Source organism: Ranitomeya imitator, chromosome 8, assembly GCF_032444005.1.
Source record: "Ranitomeya imitator isolate aRanImi1 chromosome 8, aRanImi1.pri, whole genome shotgun sequence".
NCBI lineage: Eukaryota > Metazoa > Chordata > Amphibia > Anura > Dendrobatidae > Ranitomeya > Ranitomeya imitator.
Genome location: NC_091289.1, coordinates 179,365,209 through 179,382,934, shown reverse-complemented (window position 1 = coordinate 179,382,934; position 17,726 = coordinate 179,365,209). Strand labels below are relative to the sequence as shown.

General features: G+C 47.7%; 1 protein-coding gene across 1 annotated transcript in view; it reads left to right on the top strand.

Annotated features, from left to right (window-relative positions):
* The window catches only part of TESK2 (testis associated actin remodelling kinase 2), a 52,707-nt gene extending 35,323 nt beyond the window's left edge, over positions 1-17,384 (top strand). Inside the window, exons 5-11 of the mRNA XM_069738008.1 lie at positions 3,773-3,919; positions 6,639-6,721; positions 9,652-9,736; positions 11,420-11,503; positions 12,409-12,495; positions 12,591-12,732; positions 14,044-17,384. Of these exons, the coding sequence (XP_069594109.1) occupies positions 3,773-3,919; positions 6,639-6,721; positions 9,652-9,736; positions 11,420-11,503; positions 12,409-12,495; positions 12,591-12,732; positions 14,044-14,966 (1,551 nt within the window). The 3' untranslated portion in view covers positions 14,967-17,384. The remainder of the gene's footprint in view (positions 1-3,772; positions 3,920-6,638; positions 6,722-9,651; positions 9,737-11,419; positions 11,504-12,408; positions 12,496-12,590; positions 12,733-14,043) is intronic.
* The last annotated feature ends 342 nt before the right edge of the window (positions 17,385-17,726 follow it).

The window sequence follows — 17,726 nt, the reverse complement described above, 5'->3', positions numbered from 1 at the left end:
ACGCTGCCTCCGCCAGCAGAGCGGCACGCTGCCTCCGCCAGCAGAGCGGCACGCTGCCTCCGCCAGCAGAGCGGCACGCTGCCTCCGCCAGCAGAGCGGCACGCTGCCTCCGCCAGCAGAGCGGCACGCTGCCTCCGCCAGCAGAGCGGCACGCTGCCTCCGCCAGCAGAGCGGCACGCTGCCTCCGCCAGCAGAGCGGCACGCTGCCTCCGCCAGCAGAGCGGCACGCTGCCTCCGCCAGCAGAGCGGCACGCTGCCTCCGCCAGCAGAGCATTCTGGTGCCGTTCCTGCTCCTCACAGATGATGCTCACAGTCCGCCATTCACATGTGATTCATCATCAGGCCATCTTTGTCTTTGCTCAGTGGTTCAGGTTTGCTGATCATATTGGTAATCTTCGTGCTGCTCTGGAAACTGCTTATATATTCTATCTTTTGGCTTCCATAGCCCTGTCACCAGTTGTCGTTCCTTGAGGTATTAACCACGACATACCAGGGACATACCGTGTCTGATCCAGTCGTCTAGACATCCCACCCCATCACAAGCCCCAGTGTTAGTCACTTACCCTGTGGTTATAATGGTGTATATGTATAATATACCTGATATCTGGGGAGCGGCGATGTCTCCCCCTGTATAATATACCTGATATCTGGGGAGCGGCGATGTCTCCTCCTGTATAATATACCCGATATCTGGGGAGCGGCGATGTCTCCTCCTGTATAATATACCTGATATCTGGGGAGCGGCGATGTCTCCTCCTGTATAATATACCTGATATCTGGAGAGCGGCGATGTCTCCTCCTGTATAATATACCTGATATCTGGGGAGCGGCGATGTCTCCCCCTGTATAATATACCTGATATCTGGGGAGCGGCGATGTCTCCTCCTGTATAATATACCCGATATCTGGGGAGCGGCGATGTCTCCCCCTGTATAATATACCTGATATCTGGGGAGCGGCGATGTCTCCTCCTGTATAATATACCTGATATCTGGAGAGCGGCGATGTCTCCTCCTGTATAATATACCTGATATCTGGGGAGCGGCGATGTCTCCCCCTGTATAATATACCTGATATCTGGGGAGCGGCGATGTCTCCTCCTGTATAATATACCTGATATCTGGGGAGCGGCGATGTCTCCTCCTGTATAATATACCCGATATCTGGGGAGCGGCGATGTCTCCTCCTGTATAATATACCCGATATCTGGGGAGCGGCGATGTCTCCTCCTGTATAATATACCCGATATCTGGGGAGCGGCGATGTCTCCTCCTGTATAATATACCTGATATCGGGGGAGCGGCGATGTCTCCTCCTGTGTAATATACCCGATATCTGGGGAGCGGCGATGTCTCCTCCTGTGTAATATACCTGATATCTGGGGAGCGGCGATGTCTCCTCCTGTATAATATACCTGATATCTGGGGAGCGGCGATGTCTCCCCCTGTATAATATACCTGATATCTGGGGAGCGGCGATGTCTCCTCCTGTATAATATACCTGATATCTGGGGAGCGGCGATGTCTCCCCCTGTATAATATACCTGATATCTGGGGAGCGGCGATGTCTCCTCCTGTATAATATACCTGATATCTGGGGAGCGGCGATGTCTCCTCCTGTATAATATACCCGATATCTGGGGAGCGGCGATGTCTCCTCCTGTATAATATACCCGATATCTGGGGAGCGGCGATGTCTCCTCCTGTATAATATACCCGATATCTGGGGAGCGGCGATGTCTCCTCCTGTATAATATACCCGATATCTGGGGAGCGGCGATGTCCCCTCCTGTATAATATACCTGATATCTGGGGAGCGGCGATGTCCCCTCCTGTATAATATACCTGATATCTGGGGAGCGGCGATGTCTCCTCCTGTATAATATACCTGATATCTGGGGAGCGGCGATGTCTCCTCCTGTATAATATACCTGATATCTGGGGAGCGGCGATGTCTCCTCCTGTATAATATACCTGATATCTGGGGAGCGGCGATGTCCCCTCCTGTATAATATACCTGATATCTGGGGAGCGGCGATGTCCCCTCCTGTATAATATACCTGATATCTGGGGAGCGGCGATGTCTCCTCCTGTGTAATATACCTGATATCTGGGGAGCGGCGATGTCCCCTCCTGTGTAATATACCTGATATCTGGGGAGCGGCGATGTCTCCTTCTGTGTAATATACCTGATATCTGGGGAGCGGCGATGTCTCCTCCTGTATAATATACCTGATATCGGGGGAGCGGCGATGTCTCCTCCTGTATAATATACCTGATATCTGGGGAGCGGCGATGTCTCCTCCTGTATAATATACCTGATATCTGGGGAGCGGCGATGTCTCCTCCTGTATAATATACCTGATATCTGGGGAGCGGCGATGTCTCCTCCTGTATAATATACCTGATATCTGGGGAGCGGCGATGTCTCCTCCTGTATAATATACCTGATATCGGGGGAGCGGCGATGTCTCCTCCTGTATAATATACCTGATATCTGGGGAGCGCCGATGTCTCCCCCTATATAATATACCTGATATCTGGGGAGCGCCGATGTCTCCTTCTGTATAATATTCCTGATGTCCCCTTGTTATAAGTATATCCTATTGGTTACGCAGGTTCCTTCTTTTTCTTCTTCGTTCTGTAGGATCTCCATATAACCCGGCTACACAGCGGCGGCCGCACTTCATCAGCCGCTCCAGACATTACTGTGCACGGAGGAATGAATTGTGCCGCTTTTGCTCCTTCTTTTATGTGCAGTCCGGGGTTTTCTTTGGCAGCGTCGGTCGTGTTTTCTCAGCTGAGCGTCTGGCTCTGCACCTCCTGATCGCTGCCACCTGCCTCCGTGCAGCAATTGTCACCAGAGCCTCCTGCACATGTGTGAATTATTACATGGCGGTAACAGACTCCGTGCACATTGGGGGCCACCCCGGACAAAGCAACTGGAACTGACTACAGCTGATATCCAGGGCTTTGTTTTTTTTCATCCATCTTTGATTGATTGCACTTCTATCAGACTAAGTTCACACCATTGCATTTATTGCTGCTATTAAAGCTTCTTCTAGTTGCCCAAGTGCAGACGCCATAGACAGGGGTGCAACACTTACCATGGGACCAAAACTCGTATTAACCCCCACTCCATAATGTCCACCTTCAGGCTTGTCCTGACACTGGAGTAGATGTTTCTTTGTGATATAATGCATCTGATATAATGCATCTGATATAATGCATCTGATATAATACATCTGATATAATGCATCTAATATAATGCATCTGATATAATGCATCTGATTATAATGTATCTGATATAATGCATCTGATATAATGCATCTGATATAATGCATCTGATATAATGCATCTGATATAATGCATCTGATATAATGCATCTGATATAATGCATCTGATATAATGCATCTGATATAATGCATCTGATATAATGCATCTGATATAATGCATCTGATATAATGCATCTGATTATAATGTATCTGATATAATGCATCTCATATAATGTATCTGATATAATGCATCTGATATAATGCATCTGATATAATGCATCTGATATAATGCATCTGATATAATGCATCTGATATAATGCATCTGATATAATGCATCTGATTATAATGTATCTGATATAATGCATCTGATATAATGTATCTGATATAATGCATCTGATATAATGCATCTGATATAATGCATCTGATATAATGCATCTGATATAATGCATCTGATATAATGCATCTGATATAATGTATCCGTCGCGCCTTGTTTTGCAGTATATTAACAGCGGGAATCTGGAGCAGCTTCTGGACAGTAACCAGCACTTATCATGGACGGTACGGGTGAAGCTGGCGCTGGATGTCGCCCTGGGTTTGGCTTATCTGCACTCCAAGGGAATCTTCCATCGAGACCTCACATCCAAGGTAGGCGATCCTGGGGATCCTCAAGGACCTTATTCATGGTTGTGTATGGTGCTAAGGACCTGGATGTCACTGACTAGTCCTGACCTAACCCTCGGCATATGTAGGAAGCTTGCACCGATTCATTAAGCGCATCATGCTCCCGCTAATGTCACATTACGTGTGGCATGGAAATGTCAGTGTCAGTAATCCCCCCAGATTCTGGTGATGGGCCCCTGATGCTGCATGATAGTTGGAGATTTCCTTTCTGAGATCTGTAGTTCTACAGCTGCTCGAGTGCCACCATGTCCCATCTACTGATAATCCATCATGAACTGGCCCGGGGAGTTTTAGGAGTGATACACTGGGGGCTCCACTTGTGTTGGGGGGAGCCCGGCCCACTGACATTGCTGTTGTTTTTTTATTGTCAGCCATTAAACGGAATGTTTCACAATCGGGGCAATCACCAGGGAGAGGCCGGAGATGTGATTGTAGCTGTAAATGGACTGCAGATTGCAAAGCAAGATAGTGAAAGAACCTCGGGCTGTGATCACAGATCCTACGGAGCCAGCTCGCCCCTGCACCGGCCGTAAGAGAGGCGCTGCTGGACATAGGAAAGGGACAGTGCTCAATTCCTCACTGTCACAGATGCACATTGTAGGATAATCCGATCCATTGGAAGCCAAATGCTGCCCCGCAACTTCTGCTCTCCAGAGAGGATATTCAGGACGCGACAGCACCCCTCTCCAGATAGAATTGTACTGGGTCCACCTGGTAATGGAGAGAGCGATCTGTTACACCGAGCAGCAGACAGTGCTTCCTCTACACTCCGGACACTCTGGCGGTAGAGACTTTTGTACTTGTAGTCATGGGTCGCTGCTGCGGATGTTTGGCTTCAGTTCCTTCTTTTACTGTTTATTCCTGAGATGCAAACACTTCCTCATCCCTGACCACTAATTCTTCATTTGTCACGTTCCCCTTGTTCTAGAGACAATGTGATAATGTTACAGTATAATCCTTCAGCTACAGGGTGAGCATTGTAGCTACAGATATACATTTACATCCACACACGTGAGGACTATAGTCAGGTATTTTCCATTCACTGCACAGTGTACCTCCATTTTTATCTCTTAAATCTCTATTTCGTATTGATCCTGACTTATAGACTGCAGTACAGTGCAGAGCTGCACTCACTATTCTGCTGGTGCAGTCACTGTGTACATACATTACATTACTGATCCTGAGTTACATCCTGTATTATACTCCAGAGCTGCACTCACTATTCTGCTGGTGCAGTCACTTTGTACATACATTACATTACTGATCCGGAGTTACATCCTGTATTATACTCTGGAGCAGCACTCCGGATCAGTGCTGTATCAGTTCTGTATTGTCCGTTGCTGTGGCTCTCCCATGTGCCCCTGTCCTCACGGTTCGGGGGTGTCTCGCTCCCATTCAGTGTACTCAGCAGTTTAATAGCAGATGTTCCATACTTTGGCAGATTTGTGCGCTGTCTGGCGGTGAACGGCAGATGTTTTCAGGCCGTGTCCTATATAAGGGCCTCTGTGTTTCTGCGCTGAGCAGAACCTCACACTCTTCCGCGCCGCACAAAGAGCACATTAATCCCGGTTTATGTTTTACAGTTATTATTTTATCTGTGAATGGTTAGCCGCCATCTTTCTTTGTGAAGTGGATAAATAGCGCCACTCAGTGGTTGAATTGTCAGATCTGCAGCAATATCTGTGTGGGTGAGGAGACCCCAAGAAGACCTCAGGGGACCATCAGTAATGTCCTGCATTATTCGCCCGTAGAGGTCATCGCCTGCTTTCCTCAAACCCTGGAATTAGTAGAGATCGCCATGAATATGTGCTGGATTTTCCCCGCTCTCCTGCTGCATTTTCTCATTTTCAGACTGGATTGCAATTTTATTTCTGAATCAGGAGGCCCAGGATGAGCAGGAGGTTTCCGTATACAATGAGTGACATTGCTGGGCTGACTTCTAAGAGATCTGGGGATGGATCTGTACTAATAATACAAAGCTCCACATCCCCTGTGTTCCCTCTACGTGGCCAATCAGCTAGTAGACTGGCTTTGTTCTCGGGCGGTGGCTCCGCTGGATTCATCATACTATTGGGATCACTGGATCTACTGGCTGATCCGGCACGTAGAGAAACGCTGGATGCAATAAAGACGCTGACGAGTGAGAACAAGGCCAAATATGATAAAATCCTGGCTCCCTGCAGCCACCACTAGGGGGAGCCCACCGTATACAGAGTTGCACAGCTCTTCCTAATGGTGTCAGCACTAGCACAGTGTAACGAGCTCATCAGCAGCGAGCAGGAATGGCCTTGTGCAGCTTTTGAATGTAACAAATGATTAGTTTTATTCACTGACAGCAAACTGCACACTTTGTAAAAACACACAGTGCATCAGAAGTACAATCCAGGACCGGGGTCCTGCTCTGTCTCCCCAGAAGCCCCTGGATTTCCTGCTATGTGCGCACACTTGCTGTTAGTACTCTGATGTCTGTCCATTAAGGAGACCCCCGGGGTGGTGGGTGGTCCGTCTTGTGCTCGCATCCAGGGCAGATCCGTGGGTGTTGCAGCCTCAGCTTCTTTTCAGGGATTGTGCTCATTGCATTAGTTTAATGTTAAGCCGCAGGCAGCTCCGGCCTCGTTAACCCCGTGGTGGTCAGGCAGCGTCTCCGTATCTTTCATGGTTGTCTCCCATCTTCTCTTTACAGAACTGTCTCATCAAGAGTGACGAGGGCGGTTACTCGGCCGTGGTGGCCGATTTTGGCCTGGCAGAAAAGATTCCAGATTACAGGTAAAAGCGCCGCTGTGCCCGGATGAACCTGCCCCCATCTATAAACCTGGCAATCACTGTAATAACCAGGTCTTGAATGGAGGGGGATTAACATAGCGGAGCTTTCCTGCGCTCACATGACGTCTGGGCTGAACGGACGCTCTACACTTGAGCCACTTACTATAAGTCTCCATATAATGTTACATTACATAACCTCGTAGACTTCATTCTCTAGTCACATCCAGAGCTGCAGTCACAGCTCTGCTTGTTCCTTTTTTACATTATTAGAGCCAGCATTTCAGCAAATAACCTAGCAGAATTATGAATGCAGCTCTGGGTGTGTAGATATGGTAAAAAATAAGAAACAAACCTCAAGCATTTACTTCCAAGCTCCCATCATTCATTGTCGTTTTAGGATTAGAGCGCTAATCTCCGCTGATTGTCGTGTACTGGCGGATTATCAGCGTTTAGCGCTGTGTCTATGGCCGGATTACTATGTCAATCAGTGCGGCATAAAGCGGCGCCATTTCCAAGGTATTTTCCAATGGCGCTGGACCTCACTGGGTTATTTTTTTTAGAACCTTCAGTCTCATTCAGACTCATTAAAAAAAAAAATGCTTACACGAATACTTGGATATTGCACCTTTAGTTAAATTGGAGCCGCAGAAGGAAAGTAAAATGTTTTCCAAATGCGCAGAGGTTTTATGTCATTTCTTTATTCAGGGTAGTAGGGTTGTACTTCATTACACATATTGCCCATAGTCCACACATGCCCCCCAGCCCCCCATCAGTGTCCAGGAATCCAATCCCTGAACTGCACCAATGCATGCACCAAACTGACAACCGTGGATCATCTGACTATAACAGCAAAACCTCACCTGTAAAAATGAACGCTGAAATGGCAGATAACTGAGAGCAATAGATTATTCACTTGCAGAGTAAATGGAGAGTAGATGGGCTTCAGGGGTAGCGTCTCTTTTTAATGCAGTGTTATTAGTTTTAATTGACAGATTGTGGTTGACAGGAAGCTGTGGTTGATTGAGCAACATAACTGGAGATATCCGGAGTTTATAGTAGACGTTAGTCCGCAAAAGACATGAAGTCCGGCCTCACTGCAAAGAAACTCACTGCCCAATGTATGTCTACATGTACATACATTACTGCTCCTGTACTGATCCGGAGTTACATCCTGTATAGAGCTGCACTCACTATTCTGCTGGTGCAGTCACTGTGTACATACATTACATTACTGATCCTGAGTTACATCCTGTATTATACCCCAGAGCTGCACTCACTATTCTGCTGGTGCAGTCACTGTGTACATACATTACATTACTGATCCTGAGTTACATCCTGTATTATACCTCAGAGCTGCACTCACTATTCTGCTGGTGCAGGCACTGTGTACATACATTACATTACTGATCCTGAGTTACATCCTGTATTATTCCCCAGAGCTGCGCTCACTATTCTGCTGGTGCAGGCACTGTGTACATACATTACATTACTGATCCTGAGTTACATCCTGTATTATACCTCAGAGCTGCACTCACTATTCTGCTGGTGCAGACACTGTGTACATACATTACATTACTGATCCTGAGTTACATCCTGTATTATTCCCCAGAGCTGCGCTCACTATTCTGCTGGTGCAGGCACTGTGTACATACATTACATTACTGATCCTGAGTTACATCCTGTATTATACCTCAGAGCTGCACTCACTATTCTGCTGGTGCAGACACTGTGTACATACATTACATTACTGATCCTGAGTTACATCCTGTATTATTCCCCAGAGCTGCGCTCACTATTCTGCTGGTGCAGGCACTGTGTACATACATTACATTACTGATCCTGAGTTACATCCTGTATTATTCCCCAGAGCTGCACTCACTATTCTGCTGGTGCAGTCACTGTGTACATACATTACATTACTGATCCTGAGTTACATCCTGTATTATACCCAAGAGCTGCACTCACTATTCTGCTGGTGCAGTCACTGTGTACATACATTACATTACTGATCCTGAGTTACATCCTGTATTATTCTCCAGAGCTGCACTCACTATTCTGCTGGTGCAGTCACTGTGTACATACACTGCATTACTGATCCTGAGTTACATCCTGTATTATACTCCAGAGCTGCACTCACTATTCTGCTGGTGCAGTCACTGTGTACATACATTACATTACTGCTCCTGAGTTACATCCTGTATTATACTCCAGAGCTGCACTCACTATTTTGAAGCTTTAGAGCTGATCTCTCAGCATTTTCTTCTTCTTGAGTATCTACTGAGAACTTGTGAGAGAACGTAACTACTCACTTGTATTCTATTCTGACCACAATCTTGTTGACTGTTTCTGATAAGAACTAGTAAAGCAGTAAGGCTACTTTCACACTAGCGTTTTTTGCCAGACGTCGCAATGCCCCATAGATTAACATTAGCGACGCATTGCGACGCTTTGCCACACGTCGCAACCGTCGTGCGACGATTGCGCCATGTTGTGGCGGACCGCCGGGAGCAAAAAACGTTAAATGTAACGTTTTTTGCTCCTGACGGACCGCTTTTTCCGACCGCGCATGCGCGGCCGGAACTCCGCCCCCACCTCGCCGCACCTCACAATGGGGCAGCGGATGCGCCGGAGAAATGCATCCGCTGCCTCCGTTGTGCAGTACGTCAAATGCTAGCGTCGGAATCTCTGCCCGACGCATTGCGACGGGGAGATTCCGACGCTAGTGTGAAAGTAGCGTAAGTGCAGCTCTGGGGCTGCAGTAGTGGCCATCTTGTGGGCTATTCTATGCATAGTCACTCCCGCCCACATACGGACAGGGTAACTCTGTGTTGGAGTTTCCTGATATTGCCGTCTTTTCTTCTTTCTCATTCTTCTGAATAAAAGAGTAGCTGAGTGGTTCACTGCTAACCCCTTTATTTTTGTTTTCCTTGTAGCGGGGGTAGTGAGAAGCTGGCGGTCGTGGGTTCTCCATATTGGATGGCTCCGGAGGTTCTGCGTGATGAGCCGTACAATGAAAAGGTGAGTGAGTCGCACTGTTCTGCCATAGTGTCACGGAATTACTGTGACAGTGTGGAGCTAAAAGAACACCGCATCTGATTGCTCCGGCACTAAGAGAAGCAGTTTTCCTTCATTTTAATGATGTTTATTTCTTCTGGCAGAACGGGTTAATCGGCCATCTTGTTAATCTCTGTGCTCGCAGCTGAGCTCAGTTAGCCACTCCTTTCCCCTTCATAATCTGGGCTCTGTTACAAATCTTTGCCAGAGCTAGCATTTGCTGCATGGCTAATGGAGGGAGAGGAGTTCATATGAGGAGAGTTGGAGGAGTTATCTGTGACTGTTGCTTGGTTTGTGTGCGTGGTAATTCCCTATCTTTTTCTGTTTTGGTTTATTTCCTATCTTTCTCTGTTTTGGTTTATTCCCTACCTTCACACCCCGGTGCTTTCCTCTGTTACTTGTGAGTGAATATTTTGTATGGCTGGAGTTTTCTGTTAACCCTTTTTTGTGTTGCGGTGTTTTCCGGGTTGGTGTGTTACGGTGCACGGTAGCGCCCCTCTTCCTTCGGTGGGGAGGAGAACAGATGGAGGGCTAACTCAGGAGAGAAGGCAAAGGTGGAGGCCCCGGCATCTTCACCTTCAGAAGTATCCTGGGTAGCAGGGCGAGCTAGGACGCCCCCTAGTGTTAGGGACAGGGAAGGAGCCCCCGGGTCACTTAACAGCTGTGTCTTGACACATAGATCCGTGTGCACATCAGGTCATTGATCTGCGAGTACGATGCTACAAATAATATCTTGGATGTACCAAAAATGTCTTTCTCCATTCAGTGTAAGGAGCCCCCAGAGGGTAAATCTAATATATCTCACAGCTGAGGGTTTGTTTTAGTGCATCAGTGAAGGGATGAATAGCTAGAATGTCACACGTAGTTGTAAGCTGATGGGCGAGGACAGAGTCTCCCCAATTTATAGGATCACCCTCGTCCGCCCAGTCTCCAGGTCATTCGGTTACCTACCTCTCACCTACATAGGATGTGCGACCAGTGGAAACGTACACAGAAGTCGCCATGGTAACTGGGATTGATCCAAAGTGTCAATATTTCTCAGCGCTGTCAGAGAAATACATGGAATTCCTCCAGGGGAGAATAAACCTGCGCCCTGATCCGGACGCCCCGTCACCGGTGGTAGAAGATTAACCAGCTTCTTATCTCCTGACTCGTACAAAGAGGAGCAACTTCTCTCTGCAAATATCGCCCGCTGCACGCCCCGTTATCGGCTCCAAGATCAATCCCAGTGATCAGAAGACGCAGCCGGTCACGTCACACTGACACCGCCGTGCCTCCTTACAAGACACAGTGTAACAAGGCACACAATTCTTTCTTGCTTTTCCTCCCATGTGACGATCATGAAGTTACTTATTCTTGCTTCATTAAGTTTGTTTGTTTGTTTTTATTGTGATTGTTACACTGTTGTCAAGAAATGTCACCGGTTTCCATCTACGGGGGTCCTGGTGTGAGAATCCCACCATTCTTTAAAATGAGGGAACAGAAGCAAACGCCGCTCGGTGACGACGCTTAGACTTTCTTTTGAGGCTTCAGTTCATTTCTTTTAGCGATTAGTTGGGGTCTCGGTATCCGGACCCTCATTGATTAAAAACCATTATTATGATATTTTGAAAGTTACACTGTAAAATGAATTACTCCTTCTCCCAGGCTGATGTCTTCTCCTATGGGATCATCCTGTGCGAGATCATCGCCCGGATACAGGCGGACCCGGATTACCTGCCCCGCACAGAGGTAAATGATGCAGTGCGGTCTCACATCCACCTGCTCCGCCATGTTTATTACCGCATTGGTACGGTTATATTTGTACCGTCCCATTACACCGGATGTTTGTAGTTTGTGCCAAGTACAGATCTGTAAAATTGTCCAAATCCGGAACCCCCAATGTATCAGTAGCTGCCGCTCACCAGCCCCCGTCCCCCGAATGCTAAGAGGGGGTTATCATCAGGAGATAGAAGCGTAGAGTCGCTCGGCTCCAGCCGGGTTCACACTGTGCCTATTTGTGTTTATAGCCGCCCAATAAATGTGACGAATGTTCAGAATCGTTATCATGATATGCATGGTAATAAAATACTGATCAATAGGGACTTTCAGGAATTATTACCAGTGCAAAGACTGAAGAGATGCCAATAAATACCTGAACCATGGTGGAAAGCAATATTAAAGGGATAGTGCATATATATGCTTTATACCAGAGTGCCACCTACAGGGCGCAAGTGGAACTAATGGAAGCAGAGATCTGGGATATGACCACTTTTTTTCACCTGGACCATTAGCAGTGACCACTAGGATGCTAATATAGAAATGTTGTTTTCCCCGATTCACCCCACAAAAGGGAATGTTCCTTTTCCAATGTCTGCTGTCCACAGCCATATTCTCTCCTCCACCCATCCACAGAATTCAAGTTCTCTGAAATGGCTCACAATTGCCCACATTGCTCCTGCATGTACCGGAAGCAATGCGAGTAATAGACGAGCAGTAGGGAACTGAGCACAGTGCACCAGTTAACCCGCGCAGAAGAGGATTTGTCATTATTGGCCCTGTCGCGTTGGATCCTGGTGGGCCGGTGATGTTGAGTTTTGCCGCTGTGATATCATGTGACACCAGGTGAACCCGTCCTGTTTCTTTCTCATGTCTAGAACTTCGGTTTGGACTATGATGGTTTCCAGCACATGGTGGGTGACTGCCCCCAGGACTTCCTCCAGCTGACCTTCAACTGCTGCAACGTGAGTGCCCCACATAATAGCCAGACCCCCACTCAGCAGCGCCAACATTTTGTCCTTTAAAGTTCCTGATCTTTTGTTTTTTGCCTTTTTGGCAGATGGATCCGAAGCTCCGTCCTTCCTTCACGGACATCGTCAAGCAGTTGGAGGAAATGTTACTTCGTTTAAGAAAAGAAGAGGCTGAAAATGAGCGACGGTCCAATAACCCCGAGATCAACGAGACAAAACCTCTCACTAAGGGTAAGAGTCCTCATATCTGCTGCCACAGTGGTCCTCACCATGCACTTGCTGTATAGTGAGTAGTTATTATTATTATTATTTATTGTTATAGCGCCATTTATTCCATGGCGCTTTACATGTGAGAAGGGGTATACATAATGAAAACAAGTACAATAATTTTAAACAATACAAGTCATAACTGGTACAGTAGGAGAGAGGACCCTGCCCGCGAGGGCTCACAATCTACAAGGGATGGGTGAGAATACAGTAGGTGAGGGTAGAGATGGTCATGCAGCGGTTTGGTCGATCGGTGGTAGCTGCAGGTTGTAGGCTTGTCTGAAGAGGTAGGTCTTCAGGTTCTTTTTGAAGGTTTCGATGGTAGGCGAGAGTCTGATGTGTTGTGGTAGAGGGTTCCAGAGTAGGGGTGATACGCGAGAGAAATCTTGTATACAATTGTGGGAAGAGGAGATAAGAGGGGAGTAGAGAAGGAGATCTTGTGAGGATCGGAGGTTGCGGGTAGGTAAGTACCGGGAGACGAGGTCACAGATGTATGGAGGAGACAGGTTGTGGATGGCTTTGTACGTCATGGTTAGGGTTTTGTAGTGGAGTCTCTGGGTAATGGGGAGCCAGTGAAGGGATTGACAGAGGGGAGAGGCCGGGGAATAGCGGGGGGACAGGTGGATTAGTCGGGCAGCAGTAGTTCTGCTACTTTGTCAATTACTTCCCATTTTTAAGATCTCTGCTGGCTGCAAGTCAACAAACATGTCGCCACTCACTGGCAGACAATCCTGTTGCATAAATCCCTTTCCAGTCCTGATAGATTGATGCAGCACTACACCTCTACTGAGCTTCAGACTGCTCAGCTCAGAGCAAAGGGAGCTCTTATAAATGGTCAGTGCTGTCCCCTGACCACGGCGGCTCGGTGCTGTCCCCCTGCCTTGGCGGCTCAGTGCAGTCCCCACGCCCACGGCGGCTCGGTGCTGTCCCCCTGCCTTGGTGCTGTTCCCACGCCCACGGCAGCTCGGGGCTGTCCCCCCGCCCGTGGCGGCTCGGTGCTGTCCCCACGGCAGCTCGGTGCTGTTCCCCCGCCCGTGGTGGCTCGGTGCTGTTCCCCTGCCTTGGCGGCTCGGTGCTGTCCCCTGCCCGTGGCGGCTCCGTGCTGTCACCCGCCCGTGGCGGCTCGGTGCTGTCCCCTGCCCGTGGCGGCTAGGTGCTGTCCCCTGCCTGTGGAGGCTTGGATGCATCTTACCAGGATTTATTTTCTTTATTGTGTGTTTGATTGGAAACGTGGCATTGATGTTGAGAACTTTTTTGGTTTTTCTCTCTCCCCAGCATCCAGTGAGAAAAGTCAAGGGGTGAAGCGTCTCATCACAATCCCACAAGATGACAAAATCCCACAGAAGTCACCACGTCCCCGGCGGAACATCACTCTCTCCCGGAGTCAGTCTGATGTTTTTGCCCGGAAACCTCAGCGCAAGATAAATGTACAGGACCCTTTCTATACCCCCAGCAAGGGGCTGCTGCGCAAGGTTAACCCCTTCAATGCCAGAGAGGACTTAAAGGGAGGGAAAATTAAGTTCTTCGACATGCCCAGCAAATCTGTCATTTCCCATGTCTTTGACCTCCATTCCCCCAAAATAGATGGGAGTCAGACCTCAGGTCTGGTGCGGCAGCCATACAGCCAGGACACTGTGGACTATTGCTACATACCCAAGAGGCGCTGCAGGTCTCTGCCTGTCTCTCCTGAGCTTGTGAAAAAAGACTGCACCCCTTTGCCGGCCCTGTCCTCCACCGTGGGGAGGTGTGACCCCGCGCAGCTCAGCAATGATGTAAGGGCGAAGCTCCTCTGTAATATCAAATACGGTGTATCAGAAATCCCCCCCTACAAACTCAGGTCCGTGTTCCCTGACGGCGCACAGACCGAGGACATGGACTGTACTGATGGGATTGGAGTGATGGAAGGAAGCCGGGAGAACCAGGATGAGTACTGTAACCGGCTGCTGGTCAGCAATAGGAAACCCGCTCGGTGTTCCCAGCCCCCCACCCACTGCCCCCCTGAGGACGAGCTCTCACAGGGCTTCAGCTCCGAGGCCATGGAAATAGAGGACGAACTGAACGACAACCAGCTGAGCTGCAGCCCCCCGGAGCATTGTGGAGGGCTGTCCTTACTGCCAGTGGACAATCCGGAGAGCAGGGACTGCCTGTGTGACTCTGTGTCCGGCTGCCGCATCCGCCAGGGAGTGGTGAAAATGTGATGTGTGTAGGGTTTACATGACCTCAGATCCTAGGATGGGAGATTCCTGACCAGCCGGATTATCCCGTGGCTTCTTCCGTCAGTGATCCGACCTGTCCATATTGTCTGGGCTCTGCCGCGATTCGCTGCTGACCATGGATCACACTGTGAGCGCCGCTCCGGGGTCCTAACGATGCACATAGGAAAGTGTCTGCTGGGGGAGGGAAGCAATGAAAAAAAAAAAAAGTTGACAATGCAAACAAGCGTCTGTGTTCCGGTGCGTTCCCCACGCGACTTCACCTTGTTTAGTAGCATGTGACCAAGAGTAACCCCATATTAACCCCTTCACCGGTCATAGTCTGTGATGACAACTTATTGGGAGCTTCTTGTCAATGGAAGATGCCTTAACCCACTCAGTGCCACCGCGACAGCGTTTATACCTTTGCGAGGCATCCGATCATCCGGCACTACGTGATCAATATCCAGGCTCACGTGAAGCGTGCGACAGGCCCCCTGCATACCCGTGTGCGATCCTGGGGGCCGCATGCAAGTTTTAATGTGACTTTTAGCTCCAGGTCCGGTTCCTGGGTTGGTGTGGATTTTTTTTTTTTCTTTTGCCCCTGCCCGACCTTATGTTGTCTGCAGGTGCTGTGAGCATGACTGTAGACTATCTGTTTATCAAGTGCAGGTGATATCAGAAGCCCAAGAATTAGCTTCACAGATTTTTTTTTTTTTTTTTCATTCCCCTTTTCAAAACTTACTGACCTGGTGTTTATGCACAGTGTGGATTGTCCACCTCTCTCAGATTAGACTGCATTAATAACCTGTCTGACGCAGGCGCCAGCTGTGACCTCCATTCATTGGAAAATATTGGGGTGATTGATGTAGTATTGAGGCTGCCCTCTAGTGGTGGACTGCACTTACAACGCCTCTGATAAGTTTCGTTAATCATTTAAACTTTTTTTAGTTTTTGTTGATCGTTCTGCTGTTGTATTGGGCAGCGACATTTTTGTTGCTCGCAGCACCAGTCCTTACCAGTGGTACAAAAAAGCTGAGTAGCGCCCCTTCTGGCCAAAATATCTATCACACAGCAATGAGTTTGATATATAACTATAGACTACATCATTTACCAGAAATGTCTGACTTTTTTTTTAATTCCATGGGAACAATGGGTCTGACAGTGGTCTGAACAGTTTTTGAAAATAAGTTCACCAACATCATCAGGTCTAAAATCTCTTTTAAAGAGGATTTATCACCAGATTTTTACCATACCAGCTGCAAATATTATTAATCACAGGAGTCTTAGCTTCTTAAAGAAATTTTTTTTTTCTTCTTCTTCCTCCTCCTTCCATGTCACTACTGATCGACGTGTTTAAATATAGTAGGAATCTCCAAAGCAAGCAGGGTCCATGTGTAAATGCAATGCATGGCTTCTCCTGCGTTACACCCTTCATTATACTCCAGAGCTGTACTCACTGTTCTGCTCGTCCAGTATATATACACATTAGGCTGCTCTTGTGCCTTCCCCAGCAACATGGTAAATGCAGCACTGGAGTATAATGCAAGATAAGCAATGTATGTACGCACTGACTGCCCCAGCAGAATAGTGAGTGCAGCTCTGAAGTAGAATACAGAATATACCTCCGGACTCTGCTGTATGTGTAGATCCATCCTATATATAGTGTCCATAGTTTTCCCCCAGTTGTCTGATTTGTACATTATAATGGATTTGTAGCTGATTATTCGCTTTGCTGAGCCCCATTCACCCAGAGCACAACCTGATTTGCGAAAGTGGTAAAAAACAAAACTTGAATGATCAATTGATAAGATTTTCGTACATTTTCTCTTTTGAACTGTAGAAAATTATTATTTTTTTGCTTCATTAAACACTATAACGACCTGCAGCTGTTGCAAAACTACAATTCCCAGCATGCCCTGACAGCCTGCAGCCTCTGGAGCTCTTTGCTTTTAGCCTGACTCTTCCTGGTCTTTGGCCGCCATTGCTGCAGTCGCCCTTTTGGCATAAGCTATATGGACTGGTGTCCGGTGGGGCCGTCCCGGGCGGAGGAGATTCTCCCACACAAGATGGTTTTATAGACACTTGAATCCTGTTTTATTTTTTGTTTTTTTGCACTTAAGATGATATTTTGCTGTCGATACATTTCTATGCAATCGTTGTTTTCCCTGCTCCGGTTTCTGTTCCTATTTATGAAGGTGTTTTATTAAAGTCTTATGTTGGCGCTCATGACACTGCCGCCGCCGGAGGCGAGGTTTCCTCCATGTGTAATTTATACGCCGTGGTTCTGCCGTCAGTGCGCTCTGTATATACGATGTCTGTAACGAGGAACCAAAGAGGAAAAGAAATTAATCCATTGACGTTTTATTTGTTTTGTAGATGTAATTTTCTCATTTATCTTCAGATTAAACCATCTGTAGCAGCCGTGTGCGAGTCTGTGCGGCGTCATTTACAGCGCTGAGAAGTGCGCTGTAGCTTTCAATGGGTGGCGAGGTCCACTGTTGGGGACTTTAAGCATGTTTTTTGTTTTTTTTACTAAATTCATGGATCTGAGGCTAAAAGTCACTTTTATAATTGGATTTCATTAAAAATGTTGCTCTGTTTGACTTTTACAAGCATTTGGTTTCTCAAATGTGGTTTATTGTCGTAAATCAGCTGAGAAGAGCTCAGTAAAGGATATAAGAAATACAGTCTCCCTGCCAGAGGTCACAGCAAACTCACTGATGGATTCTCAGTTAACTCATTCTGCAATCACCAATAGACAAT